This window comes from Amblyraja radiata, chromosome 29 (genome assembly GCF_010909765.2).
Source record: "Amblyraja radiata isolate CabotCenter1 chromosome 29, sAmbRad1.1.pri, whole genome shotgun sequence".
In the NCBI taxonomy this organism is placed as follows: Eukaryota; Metazoa; Chordata; class Chondrichthyes; order Rajiformes; family Rajidae; genus Amblyraja; species Amblyraja radiata.
Window position 1 is genome coordinate 17244797 of NC_045984.1, and position 14209 is coordinate 17259005.

The 14209-nt window shown below is 43.0% G+C and overlaps 1 protein-coding gene across 3 annotated transcripts in view; it reads left to right on the forward strand.

Annotated features, from left to right (window-relative positions):
- ankrd24 (ankyrin repeat domain 24) overlaps positions 1-14209 on the forward strand; it is a 41143-nt gene continuing 26934 nt past the window's right edge. For 2 of the 3 annotated variants that reach the window (XM_033046702.1, XM_033046703.1), the window contains exons 1-3: positions 1-162; positions 2930-3022; positions 14052-14182. In XM_033046702.1, the coding sequence (XP_032902593.1) occupies positions 31-162; positions 2930-3022; positions 14052-14182 (356 nt within the window). In that variant the 5' untranslated portion in view covers positions 1-30. Of the gene's footprint in view, positions 163-2929; positions 3023-9578; positions 9898-14051; positions 14183-14209 lie in introns of those variants that run through there. The other variant, XM_033046704.1, reaches the window with a different exon arrangement.

Consider the following 14209-nt stretch of genomic DNA (forward strand, 5'->3'; position numbering starts at 1 on the left):
ATCAGGCTACATGAAGCGACATGAAGCAACATGCTCACAGTTGCAGTTCCACAGAATACAGACAAAATACAACAGTTAAAAGATGCACCCGTGTTGAGGAAGTCATACAAATGCCAGCTGTTATCAAGTTTCATAAAGGAGGCATTGCGTATTGGACTACAGGTAAGAGTTACCTGCAATATTGCCAGTAGCTATTCAGTGACAATGAGAATAATTGGTTGTTTAGGGAATTTGTGAAAAAGATATTGGCAGATTTCCATAGCCTGAAGCAATTAAATGTGCTTTGGTGATATTATTTGAATTGAGATTTTTTTAATCCAATGTCTTGCATCTCAAATTTCAGAGATGATGTGTGTAATTAAACATCATTGTTATGAGTTGATGCTGGAATCTAAACTAAACTGTGGCTCAGGAATAGCACTGTCAGAAGATTATCACATTCCAGGGAACTGAGTACAAAAAACAAGGCTGACACTTTAATGCAGAATTTGTCAAGGGTCATTTTCAGATGAAGTGAGGCCACGTCTATTCTCTCGTATAGACAAAAATGATCCCAGGGGACTATTTTGAAGATCAGCAGAGATATTAACATTGGAGATCTGACGAACAAATAGCATTATCTAAACAAATTACCGGCTAATTAACACATTGCTGTTTATGGGAGCTGTCTGTGCACAAATTGTTATGTTTCCAACAAGACAGCAGTGACCTGATTTCAAAAAGTGAAGTGAATTATTGACTGATGCTATGTAAATACAATGCTTTGGAAAAACAAGTCTGTTTTTCCTTATTTTGACATGATGATGCGAACTGGAATCTAATAAGCGAGTTCAGTATTCCGACTGCGCATGCCCAGGTCATGGGTCACTGGAGATAAACATTCTCGGCAGCTGAACTGCTGCGTGTATACAGATCTGCATTTCATCCGTAGTCTGGATTGAACCAGGTATCCGGCGCTGCAAGCGCTGTTGAATTGCTACTGGAGTTGGCGACACTAGTTCTCCCTTCTCCACTGGTTCATGCAGAAATCTCAGCAGTGACAATCTAATGAATCACGGTCCAGTCCCTCTCGGCCTGGGTGTATGGGTTCCATTCTCACTCGGGCTGCCCTCCCGGGTTATACAGGGTTATTATACAGGGGCGAACCATGCACCCCACGCTTGCATAACCTCAGGAGGCAGATTTGTGAGCTGAGTCTCACTATCGTCGCCGTCCCCTCCCGAGTGTCCCATCCCTGTCTGAGGGCGGCCGGAGATGTCTGGGGTGACCGTGGATTGACAGGACACCGGCCCGGAGCAGTGGCGACCCCAGGCTTACAGACAGTGCGGAGAAAAAGGGCTAACTCCAGCTCAATTCTGCTCCAACTGCCGAGGAAACAGTTCCCCGACGGGCCGGGGAACGTCAGCTGCACCTCTCGCTTTATCCAGTGGCTGTCGGTTAACCCCCTCGGTGCCGGCGAAAGCTGAGCATCAGTCATCAACGCGGATACACACAAAATGCTGCAATAACTCAGCGGGTCAGGCAACATCTCCGGAGAAGGGTCTCGACCCGAAATGTCACCTTTTCCTTTTCTCCAAAGATGCTGCCTATCCTGCTGAGTTACTCCAGCACATTGTGTCTACCTTCGGTGTAAACCAGCATTTGCAGTTCCTTCCTACCGAGCGACGCCTGTCTGCGGGTAAAGGCGAGGCGGCTGGAAGAGGGATGGGGAGAGATGGGGAGAGGGATGGGGAGAGGGATGGGAAGAGAGGAACTCGCTATCACGGCTTCACTGCAAGTCCCGGACACCCCGTCTCCATAAAAATTCCCCGGCGCTAGGACATTACTGTTTCACAGGTTGCAATGACTCCCAATGAATTCCAATCATCTTAGAAACCTTGAAAACCAACCTTGAAGAAATTCAGCTCTGACCTGACAAAGGGTATTTGACATGAAAAATTAACTCTGTTTCTCCTTTCACAGATGCTTCCGGACCAGCTGGGTGCTTCCAGCATTTTCTGATTTTGTTACTACAGAAAACTAGTAGATTTAATACAATATCCAACTAGCTCATTAATGTCTTTGAGGGAATCGAACCTATTCATTCCCTTCTTTAACTGGCCTATATTAAACTATTAAAATGCTGCAAGGTCTTGAATAAGAATGCCCATTGTGTTTCTAGGGCAATGCTTGTGGCCTAGTTGAGGTTGGCAGATGTAGCAGTAGGGCCTTGCTTTGAGTGCCAATTCAAAGCCAATGGAAGTAAGTGTAGCAGCAGAAACAGCCCACGTGAGATTAAGTATGAGTAGTAGGCATCATGCCAATCAATTTCCCTGAGTGGCTATTAGTTGAGATTAAGCAATTATTTTTAGGCATCGTATCCAAACTCAGAGGGCAGTACATTTTGGAAGGTTACACAACTGTGGCATGCAGTGAGTGTCAGCAAGCCATTCAACTGTGGAGAGAGTGAATGTGGATGACATTGCAGTTAATCCGAACATCTACACTCATTGCATTAATAAGAACCACTGCATCAATTAATAGCAATCACTGGCTCATGTGTCTTCTTGGGATGAGCACATACCCTTATTAATGTTACAAGCAATGCTAAGTAGCTTATATCTTAATGTATATTAGAACATATTTATGCTGTATTGAAAATAAAGAATAGAAAATGACCAATAAATTCCATGTGTATATTGCAGACAAATTGATTCTGTATGTATATTAGAGTTATTTGTGTCTCCTGCACATTAATGTGATTATAAAATAACTAATCCCTCACATATATTAATGTGGTGATTGACCACTCCTACCATGTACATTAAAGTAATCACTGTCCATTTAAACAAGGACATGGAATTAGCGTTCAACTGTTATTGAAATGCAATCTGTACAGCTTCTGATCTCTGACCAGCTGGGTTACTGATGTTTGTTTTATTTTCCACAGTTTCCAGCTCATAATATCCCAAAGAGAGGCAGGAGTTGGACTAAAACACTCAAAAAAATGAAAAGTTTAAAAGCGAAATTCAAGAAAAGTGAGGTGAGTGTTTATTTCCTCAGCTCACCATCTGTTGATACAGAAGATGCAAATTGAAGGAGGGTTAAATGTGACACTTTAAACCGCTTCCATAGAAACTGCAGAGGGAACATAAGCTGCCCTGATGACACCAGCTTACTGTCTGCTGCCTTTTTATGAATAAATGAATGTATTTTAATTTTTACTTTCTCACCTTCACCAGAGGTTAGCTGGAAATCTAATGATGATAGTGTAAATTGTTTTCCGATTAATAGTATTTTCATCCCTTTCCAATATTCACTAGTTATACACTAAAGACACTGATACCAACTAACCTTTCACTTTATACCCTATATGCCCTGTTGGTGGGCTCGTTAACTGTGAATGACATCTTAAGGGGTTTATCCAGTCCTTACCAGATACCCAAGCATAGATTACTTGGGTCCATGAAAATCAGAAATGGGAAACTTGCTGATTTCCTGTGCAATTTCCCCATCCCGCCTTACTAATCTGTGACTTCCACACCATTAGTCCCTCTAAAGCTTCAGATGAGATTCGTTAAGTGCACACCTATGGGAAGTAGATTCTCGGGCTGTGACAAATGCATGGTGAAGCAGGTGTGCAGATAACTTGGGAGTTGGTGCTTTTATGTCATATAAATGGGACTCCTATGTATTCCTGATGCATGAACTTCAAGTTCTGAATGCCATCCCAAGTGCTCCTTCTCCACTTTGAGAGATTATTGTTCAGGCACTTCCAAGGCTCTGTGGGGACATTGCACTTTTTCAAAGAGACTTGAGTCATCCTTAAATCTTTTCCTCTGTCCATCAGGTAATCACTTATCACGATCGAGCTTCTTTCGGAGTGTCTGTCTTGAGATTCTGGTCTTGGGTTTGTGAATGGTGCAACCTGCCCAACAGAGCTATCTGAGTGTAATTAGGACCTCAATGCGTGGGAAATTGCCCAAGGAGAGGACACTGGCATTGGTTTCTTTATTATTTCAGTGATTCTAGGAAGGGAGGCTTCTGACTGTAGGATCAGGGCGGGGAGGCATCAGGTGTGGGATTGGGGTTAGATGGTTCTGATGGTAGGATTAGGATGTAAAGTCAGGATTGGAGGTGTTTTATAAAATTGGACAAGAACGGTTTTACTATAATAATGAAAGTACGTGGGGCAAATAACAATTGGAATAGCTGTTCTAGATTGAAGGTTTCCAGACCAGGTGGAGATCTTTGCTCTTGGTCTGACAACAGTGCCGAGGATCCACGAATTATCCAGTTATATTGTGTGCTTCAGTATATAAGTCTGAAGAAGGGCCCCAACCTGAAATGTCACCTATCCGTGTTCTCTAGGGATGCTGTGTGACCTGCAGAGTTACTCCAGCACTTTGCATCCTTTTTTGTAAACCAGTATCTACCGTGCCCTGTTCCCATTCTATAATTTGTTTGTATTTGGTACCAAAATGGCCTCCTGCCCTAGTGTTATTAATCTTACACAAATATGGAGGGTTTAACTTCAACCTTAAGAGTCTCATTGGCATATATAGAGCATTAATGCCCATCAAAGGAGGAAGTTTGCTATCTCTTCATATCAGGTAGCATCACTTATACTCTACTCAGAGCACACAATACAAATCATTCCTCGGCAGGGCTCAGGTAGGAGTGTAATTTGGTTTCTCAGTCTCAATGGTAATGTGATGACTGGAAGAATTTTGTGAATGACTCAATGCTCATAATTAATAATTCATTGCCTTACATTGCTTTTCAGTTTCAATTATGCTTCCACTTCAACTCACCACTAGGTTATTCAGCAGCTTAGTTTCTTCCAAACTCTGTTTACTTTCTAATTGTAACTGAAAACGGTTCCTCACCCTTACAGGAAAAGCACTAGATTAATAGTGTTAATGATAGGAACAGCCCATAGATGCTCTTACATGTTTCGGCTGTTGTCTGAAAGCTGCTGGCTATGTGGGGTTACCAGAAGGAGTGAGATGGATTTACTGATCCCAGCGATCACCATTATCTGTTTGTTGTTGGTTTTATGTGGCTTTTGAGCCCAATGTCGGCTGGAATTGGGAAGAGTGAGCAGAGCTTTGAATGAAACGTACAAGAAGGTACAGGACACCAGAGAACGTTGTGCAGCAACAAGGCCAGGGGCATCTTTCGCAATACCAGGCATGGGTTGAACCGATATGTGGAGACACGTACAGTTTTATACCCTGGCTTTACACACAGCTTGATGCTGCTACATGCAAAGCTGCCCATCAGGATGAGGGCTTGGTTGCCTATCCTTTTCCCCCTTTTGGTTTGGCTAGCAGTTGGGAATGAAGGTGTGTGATGGAAAACCTCTGCTGCAGAGTAGAGAACGCAGAAGGGCAAAATTATTGTGGTATTGGAGAAGAAGCAGCCAAAGAGATGGTGGGAATCGCAACCAGCTGATGGTGGGGCTGTTGCAGAATCAGTAACCTTTGGGTTAAGAACAAATCATGGGAAGAGAAGCAGAGTATCAAGGAAGGAACGGTCAGTGTTGCTACACTGCTCTTCTCACCTTCCTGTAGTTGGCAGGTTTCCTGAGACCTGGGGTACCTTACCTATATTTAAGAAGTCAAATATGCAAGTTTCCTAATTATCAATCTCCATTAGAAGTGGAAATTTGAGGTTGGTTGAATGTAACCTGTTGTCTGCTGTGGGTGTAGTTCAAGCAGGGATACATGATGGTTGCTTGGTCTTTGGAGGTGAGTGGAAGGGAGTGCAATGGCTATAATTCCTGTCCTGTCTCTATGGAAATGTGTTTGGCAATGGGGTGGAGTTGGAGAGGAAAGGATAAATAATGGAGAAAAATATATGGCATTTGATGTATGCACTGTGTAGCATGTTTACTACACAGGAACAATGGTGCTCATTAAATCTGAACTCCCTGTTCCCTCTCACAATTGGTGTTCATACACAACACACATTGTATATTTCAAAAAAGTCCTCCATCTCCACAGACAATCTTTCAGTGCCAGTTTGTTCACATGGTTGATAGTAAGACCCTAATACACGGTCTCAACCCGAATCATTGACCATCCCTTTACATACACGTGTGCTTCTCAACCCACTGAGTTCCAGCAGCAGCACATTTTATTTGCTCCAGATTCCAGCATTTGTAGTATCGCTTGTTTTCACTTTTCTGTCAATGGATTTGTGAGGATTTAATAATATCAAAGCTATCTAAGAAAGTCGGTGGCACAGCGGCAGAGTTGCTGCCTTACAGCGCCAGAGACCCTGGTTTAAACCTGACTACAGGTGCTGTCTGTACGGAGTTTGTACATTTTCCCCGTGACCGTGTGGGTTTTCTCCGGGTGCTCCAGTTTCCTTCGACACTTCAAAGACGCACAGGTTTGTAGGTTAATTGGCTCAGTAAAAATTGTAAATTGTCCCTAGTTTGTGCAGGATAGTGCTGGTGTTCAGGGATTGCTGATAGTTGCGGACTGAAGGGCCTGTGTCTATGCTGTATCTCTAATTTAAACTAAACTAAAATGCGAAAATAGATAAACATTTGCATGGCATGCCCCAGCAATAGAAATAACCAGGAACTGCAGATGCTGGTTTACACGAAACATAGACACATAGTGCTGAAGTATCTTAGCAGGTCAGGCAGCCTCTCTGGAGAAAATGGCTAGGTGACGTTTCCGGTTGGGATCCTTCTTCAGTCTAAAGAAGGGTCCTGAGTCAAAGCGTCACCTATCCATTTTCCCCTGAGATGCTGCCTGACCCGTTGAATTACTCCAGCACTTTGTGTCTATCTATGCCCCAGTAATAGGGCTATCAACTTTGCATATCTTTCATTCACTTGTTCTATATCTCTCTACATCACCGTCTATGTCTTTCATTTCCCTTTCCCCTGACTTTCATTCTGAAGAAGGGTCTCGACTCGAAAGTTCACTCATTCCTTCTCTCCAGAGATGCTGCCTGTCCTGCTAAATTACTCCAGCAGTTTGTTGGGATTGGCCCAGCTTCTAAAAAAGGTGCAGGCTGTGACGTTATCTGGTGGTTATATTTTTGCTAGGGAGGGGATCACTGAGGTGTATACGTGGAGATCTCATTCAAAAAGGTTGAGAACTGTGGATCTAAATGAATAATACATTGCATTTGAGGGGCGGAATAGCCAGCTCCTAATCCGGTATTACATCATTACACAGGTGACACCTTGGTTCCCCCTCTCCAAACAATAGGGGAACTTTGAAAGAAAGCTCCTTGTGAAAAGTCTGCCTCTTTGAATAGTGATGTTCAATTACCTGTGAGAACAAACTAGCTGGAGCGGAGCAAGAATCTACTTCTCTTTTTCAGGATGTTCAGTATAATGTTAAAAAATTGAACAGACTGAATCCAGCCCAACCGGCAGCTGACTAGTGTAGAACTGTGTGATAGTGGGGGACATCTATTTTCAATCTCTCACTGTAAACTGTGTGCTCACCCTTGCTTTGCTGGACATGAAAGGAACATAGTTCTGACTGCCATGGTAAGTAACTTCTTAAGTTCCTTAAACCCACTCACACTGAAATGACGTGCTCCACTGAGGCAGATTACTTTTAACCAGGGAAAAATCTCCTCAAAGTGAGCAGATAGAGGGAGATAGGTCAGTTAAAAGAGATGGTGGCATTTTATCCTTGGTTTTGACACGTATTTCAGAAATATTGAATAAATGCTGAGTTTATAATTTGCAATTGATCTTATGCAGTTAATTTACTTTTTTTCACCCACATTTGCTGACATTTTGAAATCTTCCAACTATAGAGTGAGAGATGGAGGAGGAACTGAAAATAAACTATCCTAAAATTAGAGCAGAATTCTTCTCCAGAGAGCTGAAGGTGTGGGTTGGGGGAGGTGGTAGTTGGATTGGATCGTGCAATAATAGAACAAAGATTCCAGGGAGAGGTTTGGAAACCAGTTTAGCTGTCACCAATGTTTTGTGACTCGCTCGCATTTGTTTTCTGTGCTTTTCTTATTGTCGAGATGCTGCCATCATGAACGAGAGGGAGCCCTCAAAAGAGTCTGTCTGATAATGGTAGGCACCTGATCATAACATGATGGCAGTGAGTAATGGGTGAGGGTAAATAAACCTTGGCTGCCAGTGTAGATTGGGAAGTAATGAATCAGCAGCCTGGTGAAATTAATAAAAGGACTTTGTGCATATTGTTAGTTGGGCTGTTGCTGTCTATTGTTTCAATGAATTTGGAATGAAAAATGTTACACTATGTTTCTCTGAATAATTCTGGGCATGATAGCTATGGCGATGCCTTGTTTGAAACACGGTGTCATTTATTACCTCTGTATTGAAAGGGAATGTTTTCAAAATATGTATTTGATAAACTCCCAAGCAAGCAATCCCATTAGCCCTCTCTCTGCACCTCCCGTGTCAGACTGAGTGCCTTGCTGACTTGGGCTGCTGGAAGGGCGTGTTGGGAATCCTACTAGATTTTCCTGACTGATGGAGACATAAATGACTGTAGATGATGGAAACGTGAGCAAAAGCCAAAATGCCGAAGGACTCAGCAGGCCAAGCAGCATCTATGAGTGGAAATGGAAGGACAATGTTTTAGCTTGGGACCCTTCTTCAGACTGATGGAGTAGAGGGGAGAAAGTAGATAGAGTTACGCATGGTGCAGGAGACATCCCCAAAGCAGTCATTGATGTAGCAGAGAATGAGTTGGAGAATGGTGCTGGGGTACATTTGGAACACGGTGTATTCAATGTAGCAATCGAAAAGGCAGGCATTGCTGGGGCCCGTGCGAGTACCCATGACTATACATTTGACGGGAAGAAAGTGAGAGGAATCAAAAGAAATTTGAAAAAGTGCAGCCAGGTGGAGGAGAATGTTAGTTGAGGGGAACTGTTTGGGTCTCTGTTCTAGGAAGAAATGGTGGACCTGGAGGCATTCCTGATGGGGAATGGATGTATTAAGGGTGAAGTCTGAAGAAGGGTTTCGGTCCGAAACGTTGCCTATTTCCTTCAATCCATAGATGCTGCTGCACCCGCTGAGTTTTTGTGTACAAGGGACTGGACGTCCATGGTAAAGATGAAGTGGTGGGGGGGCCAAAGAATTGGAAGTTTTTGAAGTGGTGAAGAGCTTGTGAGGTGTCCCGGATGTAGGTTTGGGGAGCACAAGGGCGGGAGAGATTTATAGGTCTCTCATCCAAGGTGTTACCTGATGGAATTGGATTCATCCTGTGGCTGCAGGAAGACCTGACATGCCTGGAGTCTGGCTGTGCATTCAAACATTCAGCAGAGATTAGTTTAATTTGGCGTTATGTTTGGCATGGACATGATGGTCTGAAGGGCCAGTTCCTATGCTACACTGTTCTCTGTATCTAGGTGACATACTGATTACATAAATCACACAAGGTTTACGTGTGAGAGGTGTAAAGTCAGAGTGACGCCCTGCAACTACCAACTGTCCTGTGAGCAAGCAGGCAGGCAAGCTGACGGCCGTTTATTGACTGCTGATTGCAGCTCTGCATAAATTTCTGGCGCTGTATTTAAATGCAGAGTGGTTGATTGATGACCCTGAAAATCGCAAGCTGCTGTTAGGAGCCAGACACAGGATAGCTCGTCCTGCGACGTTGTATGCTATCCTGCAAGCTAACTGTGATCTCCCAGCTTGCGGACGGAATAGATTAGAGACCAGATTCTGCAGTAAACTGCAGTGTGCTTGCAGTGCTGGGGAAATGGAGGCATGGACATTCGTGAAGGAGAGCCTCGGCTGTGCTGCAGGACTGACTCTAGCTGGGGAAGAGGAGCAGCAGCCGAACGCTATCTGAGGAAGGCTGTGGGGGCAACATCCACTGAAGCTGCATGGCAGTCAAGTGTCTGCGATTGGTTATGAAACGCATCTGTCTCTGTGCTGCCTCTCTGTCAGTATGTTTGCTTTCTCACTCTCTCATTCTCTCTCTCTCTCTCTCTCTCTCTCTCTCTCTCTCTTTCTCTCTCGCTCTCTTATATATATATATATATACATATGTAATATGTGTATATATATGTATATATATTCATCCTCCACATTCCCCTTGCTGCATGCAGCCATACCTGTGTACAGAGCACGGATGCTGCACTGCATTAATCCAAGCCATTGCCTTTAAAGCTCAGCTTTGTTCTGCTGAATGTGTATTCAATTTTGTACAAGGTGTGACTTTTACCTGGGGTTCTAGGGGATGAGTGGGGATAGCCAGAGAACAAATAATCTCCAGTATATGATATGTAGAGTACAAATGCTATTAATAATGAGCTTTTATTCCGTGGTGGAATTATTTTTCATATGTAAAACAAGTAAAGTATAATACTAGCCTTTTGAGGAGTAAATCCTTTAATGTACAAGTATTAACTGCCAAATTCTTCCCTGAGATAACCGAGGATTTTGGTCAGATTGCACTAGGTCATGCAGAATAGAGTCGCAGAGCTGACCAAGTTGGCATATTTGGGTGGAACCATTTGCTTGTACTTAGTCCATAAGCCTCTAAACTCTTCTCATCCATATTTCTGTCCAAGTGGTTTTTTAAAACTCATAACTCTGTCCGGTTCTACAGCTTTTTCTGACCAGTCACTTCAGATGCAGAATATCCTCAAGGTAGTAAGGTCTCCCCAAAGGTCCCCCTCAAATCGCTCTCCTCTCATTTAAAGCTATGCCCTTGCAATTCAGAATCTTCTACCCTGGAAAAGGATTGAGTGTGTTCACTTTATTCATGTCACTCATGTTTTTAGGCACTTCAATAAGGTCATTTCTGCGCTCTAAAGAAAAAAATCCCCTGTCCATCCAACCGCTCCCTATAATTCAAGCTTGCAAGCCCAGATAACATCCTGGTGAATCTCTTCTGCAATCTTTCCAATTTAGTGACTGGGTTCCTGCATAAGATCATAAAGTCATATGATATAGGAGTAGAATTAGGCCATTCGGCCCATCAAGTCTACTCTGCCATTAAATCATGGCTGATCTATTTCTCCCTCCTAACCCCATGCAGTTAGGCGACCAGAACTGCACACAGTTCTCCAAGTGTGATCTCACCAATGACTTGTACAACTGCATGATGATGTCCCAAGTTTTATACTCAAATCGCTATCCATGAAGGCAAGCGTGCTAAACACCTTCTTCACCACATTGTCTGCCTTACTTTTAGAGAACCATGCACGTGTACTCCCAGGTCGCTCTATTCTGCAACAATGTCCTGTATTGAACCATTTACTGTGTTAATCCAGCCTTGCTTTGACAGTGCAGAACCTCACATTCATCAGCATTAAATTCCATTTGCCATTCCTTGGTTTACCTTCTTCCCAAATGATCCAGATCTGGTTGCAAACTTAGATAATCTTACTTCCAATCAAAAAAACAACTCTTCACAATTTCCGAAGATAGACACGACATGCTGGAGTAACTCAGTGGGTCCGGCTGCATCTCTGGAGAAAAGGAATAGGTGACATTTTGGGTTGGACTGAAGAAGGTTTCCGACCAGAAACATCACAGCCTGAAGAACGGTTCCGACCTGAAACGTCACCTATTCCTTTTCTTCAGAGATGCTGCCTGATCCGCTGAGTTACTCCAGCAGTTTATGTCCATCTTTGGTATAAACCAGGATCTGCAGTTCCTCCTCCACAATTACTCTTTCATTCCTTCCTCCAAGTCAGTTTTGAATCCAATTGGCTAAATTGCCTTGGATTCCACGCGATCTAATCTTAAAAACAACCCCACAATGTGGGACCTTGCCAAAAGCCTTGTTAAAGTCCACTTTGGCAACATCCGCTGCCCTCCCCTCATCAATCTTCTTGGTGACCCCTTCAAAAATGATTTGTAAGACACTATTTCCCATGCTCAAAGCCACACAGACTATCACTAATTACTATATGCCTTTCCAATTGCTGGTAAATCCTGTCCCTCAGAATCTCCTCCAACAATTTACCCACCACTGATGTCGGGCTCACCGACCAATGGGTTCCTGGCTTGTCCTTGCTGTCCTTCTTAATAAATGGTACAATGTTAATCATCCTCAGTCTTATGCAATTTCACCTGTGGCTAACAATGATGCAAATATCTCTTCAAGGGCCTTTGTAATTTCATCCCTAACTTCCCACAATATATGAAGATGATTTTGGTCTGCCCTTCAGGATTTATCCATCTTAATTTGCTTTAAAACTACCTAAACTTCCACTTTGGTAATTTGAATATGATCTGAGACATCACGCTCCTATGCCTCGATTCCTTGGCTTCCATGATCTTCTCGTCAGTAAAAACGAGCAATAAGTATTAATTTAATATCTCTTCCATCGCTTGCGGTTTCATAAAAGCGGCCATGCTGATTTCTAAGGACGTATTTTCTCCAAAGCCACACTTTTACTCTTAACATACCTGTATCATTTATTTGGATTTCCCTTTACCTTGCCTACCTGCTCCATTTACTGTCCTCTTTTTGCCCTCCTGACTACTATCTTAAGCTTACTCCGACACTTATTATACTCGCAGAGAAATTTGCTTGATCCTCACTCCCTACATCTGACGTATACCTCCTCTTTCCTGACCAGAGCCTCAATATTTCTCGTCAACAAAGGTTGCCTAAACTTGCCAGCCTTGTCCTTCATCCTAACAGGAACATGCTCCCCATGTACTCTTGCCATCTCACTTTTGAAAGCCCTCTTGCCAGCACTGAATATCTGGATCCATTGCTGCAAGACGTTCAGTGATCTCTTACATGAAGTCATGGACACCAAACTCATGGACACATGGAGTATTCTTTAGGGGAGTAAACATTGTAGATTCTGAGTTGGAGTATCTCCTAGTTACAGATGACTATTCAGCACAGAGATAAGAAGACATTTCATTACCCAGGTAGTGAATCTTTTGAATTCCATAACCCAGAGCAGGGCAGATTATAATCAGAAAAGAAGTTCATAGATTTTTATTAAATCTTAAAAGAATCAAGGGATATGGGAGTAGTGCAGGAAATTGGCACTGTTAAAAGATAAATTAGAAATATGGAATGACCTACCCCTGATTGCAGTGAACACCTCTTTCCAATCTCGACTTCGTCTTGAAATGAAAATTGCAGATGATGAGAGTCTGACCGAAAGAAAAATAGAAATGAAAGAAAAAACTTTCAGCAGATGGGACAGCATCTTTGGTAAGAGAAAAATGTTTCAGGCTGAAGATTCGTCATCAGAATTCTTTACACAGATGCTGCCCAACCTACAGAATGTTTCCAGCATTTTTTATTTTTACTCCCCTTCATCTTCTCTGCTTTAAGAACTATCCCATCTTTTCCAGGATCTCCATATAACTGAGGTCCCCCTTTCAGGTATAATATTTAATTTTTCTTTACTCTTGACTGTACTTTAGAGATACAGTGCAGAAACAGGCCCTTTGGACCACCGAGTCTGTACCGACTAGCGATCACACCGTATACTAATACTAGTCCTAAACACTGGGGACAATTTTCAATTTACGGAAGCCAATTAACCTACAAACCTGCATGGGAAAGAAACCAGAGCACCCGGAGACAACCAATGCAGTCACAGGGAGAACGTACAAACTCCGCACAGACAGCACCCGTAATCAGGATCGAACCCGGGTCTCTGGCACTGTAAGGTAGCAACTCTACCGCAGTGCCACTGCCCTCTGAGGATTTTTCGGTATCCTGTCTAAGTCATCCATACAATAGCCAGGTACCCAGAAATAATAATATATTAGATGTGGGGGCTAAATTAACATTGCCATTTGTTACACCCTGCTGTGGTTGCAAGTTCTACATTCTGAGTTATGAGAACTAACCAATGCAGAGACATGCTGGATAGAACTATGGAATAAGTTCTATGTTAGTCCTGGGTTAATTAGCTGCATTCTTCTCTTGGGGTCTCAGGATCTGTTTCAGGATCAGGATCTTCTGTGTGGAAAATTATTATACACAAATGTGCTGCTGCAATTCCTGAATTACAGGAGCAAATAAGTTTCTAAAGTGCTCTGGAATGTTTGATGTTGTACAAGGTAATATATATATTCAAGTGTTCATTTAATGGGCCTCTTGTCTTTTCAGAGCCAGGACTGGAGTAAATATGATGAGAAACTACTGCAGGCCGTGGCGGCCTGCGATGCAGAGAAAGTGGCCTCGCTCCTCAATAAAAGGACCCTGCTCACGACAAAGCTCGACATTGAGGGACAGTCAGCGTGAGTTTGAAACTTCCTGCACTTGGA